The sequence below is a fragment of the Cynoglossus semilaevis genome, chromosome 15 (assembly GCF_000523025.1).
Source record: "Cynoglossus semilaevis isolate Cse_v1.0 chromosome 15, Cse_v1.0, whole genome shotgun sequence".
Classification (NCBI taxonomy): Eukaryota; Metazoa; Chordata; class Actinopteri; order Pleuronectiformes; family Cynoglossidae; genus Cynoglossus; species Cynoglossus semilaevis.
In genome coordinates this window covers 19,231,709-19,237,783 of record NC_024321.1, presented here as the reverse complement: position 1 = coordinate 19,237,783, position 6,075 = coordinate 19,231,709, and the positions used below count along the sequence as shown (strand labels likewise).

Below are 6,075 nucleotides of genomic sequence, written 5' to 3'. Positions count from 1 at the left end.
GGAATGAACTTGGACAAATTGTTTGGTAAACTTTTTAAAATGATCAAATGTCATGGAAATACTTTTCCTTTTTGAGAGCGGGGTATTTTACCTCCACCTGTGGCAGTTGGCAGGGTAACTGCGGCAAAAAAAAAATCTGCTGCACTAACCAGTATTTTGTCATTCATAACATAACAGCCTGAGGAAAGTGTGGACCCTGGCGGTGGTGTGAGCGGCTGGCGTCACCAGTCCTGTCACCTCTCTCACTTTGCGCTCCGTAAATCACACATCAGCGTGGATCTGATCTCTGGGATGTTTAGAGGAGGAATTTAATTAGGCCGAATGTTATTTTAACCACACGGCGATGAAGAGACCGTGAGCGGCCAGTCTACGGTCCGAGGTCCGAGGGAGTCAGAGAACCGTCACATGACCACTGGTACAGAAGGAGAGAATAAGTCGGAAAATAAACAGGTGGCCATAAAGTCATCACTGTCCGATCATTGAGGCAGCGTCATAAAGTAACGTCACGTGTTAATGGACGTGACTGGAACACAACACAATCATAATGATCACTGAATAAATGATTCACTTTGTGCCGATCTCTCAGTGCAAACGTAAACAGAGGCATTTTTATCAGGAAAATGTCAAAAGGGACAAAGTCGTGTATCGTGGGATCGTGTCGATAAATGATATTGAATCGGACTGTACCTTGACATTAGAACACTAATGGCGCCCACGTGGTTTGTCCTCGGGAGTTTCGGTCTTTGGCAGATTTTCTAACACTCTTGTCGATCACGCCCAGCGGCTCAGGGCGCCATTGTCACCGGATTATGAAGTCATTAAAATCATTATTTATTAAGCGGACCGATGGCTGTGCATCAGCGCGGTGATAGGGCCCTGGGTTTCAGTCATGCTCCATCATGAATGAATGGATGGCTGATATCTAATGGGGATCATCCTCACCTGTGCAGCCCAGGCCGGCTGAAGGCCTTTGTCCTCCGGGCTGAGTAATCGCCGGGCTCTCAGGGATTTTGAGTGGATAAATGGGGATTTGACAAGTGCTAAGCTGTTTGATTTAAACCCGTAATCACCAGCCGTGACTTCTCTGCCATCAATCTCACAGTCGAGTAAGAAGTGACAGAAACTGAGCTGTTGATGTGATTGGGTAAAAGAAAAAAAATAAATAATCACAGTATGATCAAATGAGAAGGAGCACCGGGCTGGAGAACAACCAAGAAAACCCACGCAAAACTCCAAACTTACGACATTCCCGACCAACTCACGCGGTGTTTAGTGGCCGGGAACATTAAAGAACTCAGGTGTTTGTGCTCTTGTAAATTCCAGACTTTTTTCACACTTGCGTGTTGCTCAGAGGAACATCTATTATCCTATTACCACTGCGATGCCAATGTCGCCGATGTGTCAGCGCATATTTACATGACTATGAACCGCCGCCTCTAAAAGGACTTTATGGCTTTGTAGTCACTGCCTGACCCCCCCATACTACCCCCCCCCTCCCCCCGGGACACTGATGCCATTTCCTAAACCACTGGTTCTCAACCTCTTCAGTCATGTACCCCAGTGATGTGAACTATTTGCCCCCAACCAGTGCATTTAGTTTAAAACCGAGTCAGTGTCAGTTATTAAACTACAGAAATATATATAAAAAATGACACAGAATAACTTGTTAACTTGAAATGGAAACAGTTTTATAAGTAACAATATGTAACAAGTAACAATAATATAAAAAGTGTATTCTTTCTTGGACTGACTTAAAAAAATAAATAAATAAACGTATTTTGAAATACCTAATTAAAAAATACTACTATTTTTTTAAATATACCAACAGTCAACTTTAACAAGTTTTGCATTGAATTAAACTGATTTTAACATCAGTTTATAAACGCATATCTGGGGAATAACCTAAATATTTATTTTTTTTAAATAATTTTGCAACAACAATGAGTCCACATAGTGGCACACAAACCCCAATTTGAGAACCACTGCACTAAAACGTAACCAAACAATAATACAACGCAACATATTATATGCTGTAAGACTTTTTTAGACTCTAGGAATAAAACAGTTAAATAGTTTATTTTTACTTTATTCAATTAAAGTGATGTTTTTTGATGATGGCGTGGATCACTGACGTTTCCGACCTCCAAACAAAAGTAAAAAAAAAAGACGTGAGAAGGAATTATGTTTATGTCGAAACAATATGTTCTGATAGTTATTCTGATAATGATGACATGTTTGTTTATTTATTTGAATTAATTTGAAGTTGCTGGGAAACGAGTCCGAGTCCGAGTCCGAGCCTGGGAAAACCAGGTGACTGGACCCCACGGTCTTTGTTGACTGTCTGTGTCCTCGTCTTTGAAGTGTCCTTAGGCACCGACGTCTCCTATTTGTCTCTCAGCCCCGACCATCAATGATGCCATAGACGTGTTTTCACAGCGAGCCGTGAGTGTCAGAACAGAGCTGTCAATCAAAGAGGCCCGGCTCCTATAAATATCATCAGGCTGACCCCAGCCCCGGTCATCAGTCCCCTCACATCTGGGCAGGAACCCACAGGAATACAGCTGCCATGGAACCGTTCCAGCTCCTCACAGCCCTGGCTCTAGTACCGTGTCTGCTCGTCCACTCCGCTCAGCCGTGGTACGTGCTGGAATTATGGTTTATACTCGGAGGAAAACTAAACAGAATTCCATTTAACTGCCTGACCGTTTGACCTCCTTTTGACCTTTTATATCTCCATGTCTCTTTTTCAGGACGGTGAATAATTTCCTCATGACTGGACCAAAGGTAAACACCTCGTCATATACCTGCATCAGTTTATGTATTTGTATCCTGTATTTTATTTGTAAACATATTGATTATATATTTTCCACCCAGACTATTGTAAATATATTCTTATATATTTATATAAAGCACCTTTGACTCTGATGTAAACGCTTTACAAACTAAAATGATTGGTTTTATTATATAACCATCATGTTGTATCTGTGTAAAACTTTTAACAGAGTAAACGACGGCCGTGGGTGTGTGTATATAAAACTGCAGTATTTCTCAGTACACTTCCTAATATTACAGTACTTTCTCTCCGACCCTCAGGCCTTTCTCACCTACGCCAGCAGCGTACAAGTGGGCGCTCAGAGCGGGATCCACGAGTGTAAGCACCAGTTCGCCCTGGAGAAGTGGAACTGTCCCGAGAGAACACTGCAGATGTCCACGCACAACACTCTCCGCACTGGTAACACACCTTTGTCTGCAGGGGACGTTCTAGGCGCGTGTACAACGTGTACAAACACAGATGTAGTACCGACTGTAGTACCGTGTACAAACCACTGGACTGAAAAGATAAAAACGTCAGAGAGCAGCTGTGTTACAGCGACTGTACACGCGTCTAACGCCGCTTTAACGCAGTATTTAATGTGTAATATTCAGTTTGAGAGCAATTTTTTTTTTACTTTTTCGCAGCGACCAGAGAGACGTCGTTCGTCCACGCCATCAGTGCGGCCGGGGTGATGTACACACTCACCAAGAACTGCAGTATGGGAGACTTTGACAACTGCGGCTGCGATGACTCCAAAATCGGACAAACCGGTACACTGTCATTTCTGTGCAGTCCACACAGTGGTGCGGTCGACTGTCCGTGTCCTAAACAGCAGTGTGTGTTCGTTCCTCATCCACAGGGGGCAGAGGCTGGATCTGGGGGGGCTGCAGTGACAACGTGGCCTTTGGAGAGAAGATCTCCAAACAGTTCGTGGACGCGCTGGAAGACGGACACGACTCACGAGCTGCGGTCAACCTGCACAACAACGAGGCAGGCAGACTGGTACGTCTTCGATTCACCCTCCCCTACACTCACCCACCTCACCCATCTCACCCACCGTTTACATCTACTCTATCAGAGTGGGAGAAAGAGCAGAGAGTACCACCAGGAAGAACACGGTGCTGAAACAGTTCCAGTCCCCTGTCACAGTCAGAATGATGGAGTAATCTAAGGACTAAAAGTACTTTTACTGTACTGTACTATACTGTACTGTACTATACTGTACTGTACTGTCCAACTATACTTCAAAAACTTTCAGTTCGACCCATGACGTTTCATTACATTTCTAAAAAAATAAAATAAAACTGGGGACATTCACATTGTGAATCTGTGGAATCCACACAGGTCTCCACGGGGGGGCGCCATTATGTTTCATTCATTGCCTTTTATTTCTTGCACTGACATACTACCTAGTCTATGTGTAATAGGTACACGTAGGGTTTACGGCTCTTGGAGAACTCTGTTCTATTATATTATATTACCAGAGAAAATGACAACATTCTCTCTCTCTCTCTCCCCCACTCCCTCTCTCCCCCCACAGGCAGTAAAAAGTACCATGAGGAGAGCGTGTAAATGTCACGGAGTGTCCGGCAGCTGCAGCATCCAGACCTGCTGGATGCAGCTGGCGGACTTCAGAGAAGTTGGAAACTACCTGAAGAAGAAACACGAACAAGCGAAGAAGCTGGAGATGGACAAGAAGCCGGCCAGGAGCGGGAACAGCGCCGACAACAGGGGGGCCATCGCTCACGGGTTTCGAGGAATCCCCAGGACGGAGCTCATTTTCCTGGAGGATTCCCCGGATTACTGCGTCAAGAACCACAGCATGGGGTTCCAGGGCACCGAGGGCCGGGAGTGTTTGAAGGGAAACAAGAACATGTCCCAGTGGGAGAGGAAGAGCTGCCGCAGACTGTGCTACGAGTGCGGCCTGAGAGTGGTGGAGAAGCGCATCGAGGTGGTGAGCAGCTGTAACTGCAAGTTCCACTGGTGCTGCACGGTCAGGTGTGACAAATGCACGCAGGTCGTCACCAAGTATTACTGCGCAGGTAAAGACGGCGGCAGGAAACCGCACAACAAGACCAAGCGCAGGCACCGCGGCCGTCGGCAATGAGCTGCCGTAAAAGACTACGAACAAAACAAAAACATTTTTCGTCAGTGACAACACTGTACGGTAGAGGACCGGGGCAGAACGTTGACAATACGACATTAAAACCGTAAATTGGAAGGATGTCGAACTGCAATATGACAAAAAGTCCTGAGTTTACCAGAGAAGAATGAAAAGTTTACGACAATAACGTGGTAAATGTTGAGCAGCCGAATGTGTCGTAAACAAGGACTGAAGTCGCGGTCACTAATAGCCAACAGTACCAGTGAGTTCTGTTAAATACCAAGTGAATCAAGTTACTGGAATTCATTTATTGCACTTTATTTTGATAAAACCGCCAAGACTTCAGATAAATGTGGCCTGAGGTTAAAGGTCCTCACGCATGCTCACTTCTGTTTTCGACCCCTGTAAATCTGTAAATATGTGTAATATTTGAAAATGTACCAACAACAGAGTGTTCTTTACCAAATAAATATTTTTTCTAATATCTCGGCTCCGGGAGTTGTTCCTTTGTATATTGGCGGCCGAGTGTCAAACCTACAGGAACACACATCGGCCGCGGCCCACATTAACATCCTTTGAAGTGCGCATACGAGGCGTTTCCTGAACGCACCATCCAATCAGATTACTACGACCTGGGGCGCAGGGGTCCCGTTTGTTCCTTATCCATTTAAGAGAGACAGAGAAAGCAGCAGCAGCAGCAGCAGTGACATCAGCATCAGGCTGGGATCACAACAACCAGATATTCCTAAAAATGCTGCCGTCATTATTCTGGATCCTGTGTCTTTTCCAACATACGTGTCCGGGCCGTGCATGGTAAGGCACCGTCAACCGAAATCCAGCTTTTGTGAACGCGTAAAAACAAAGACTGATATTTAAAACTAATAAATAACAATACGATTTTTTCTTATTATATTTCCAGGGTCGCAAGTAACTTACTGATGACTGGGTCTAAGGTAAAAACAAACAAAAGTGTCTGCTGTGATTATTATGTAAAGGTAAAAAATAATTCAAAGTTGACATAAATAACTGCAGCTGTCACTACCCCCCCCCCACCCCACAGGCCCATCTCATCTATGCCAGGAGCGTGCAGGTGGGCGCGCAGAGTGGGATCGAGGAGTGTAAACAACAGTTTGCGTGGGACAGATGGAACTGTCCT

The 6,075-nt window shown here is 44.9% G+C and overlaps 1 protein-coding gene across 1 annotated transcript; it reads left to right on the top strand.

Annotated features, from left to right (window-relative positions):
- The first annotated feature begins 2,363 nt into the window (after positions 1 to 2,363).
- Positions 2,364 to 4,988, top strand: LOC103391414 (protein Wnt-8a-like). Its single transcript, XM_017039190.2, has 4 exons — positions 2,364 to 3,232; positions 3,460 to 3,585; positions 3,675 to 3,817; positions 4,356 to 4,988. Exons 1-4 carry the CDS (start codon positions 2,974 to 2,976, stop codon positions 4,920 to 4,922), a joined length of 1,095 nt encoding a protein of 364 aa, XP_016894679.1. The 5' UTR covers positions 2,364 to 2,973; the 3' UTR covers positions 4,923 to 4,988.
- Positions 4,989 to 6,075: the final 1,087 nt, after the last annotated feature.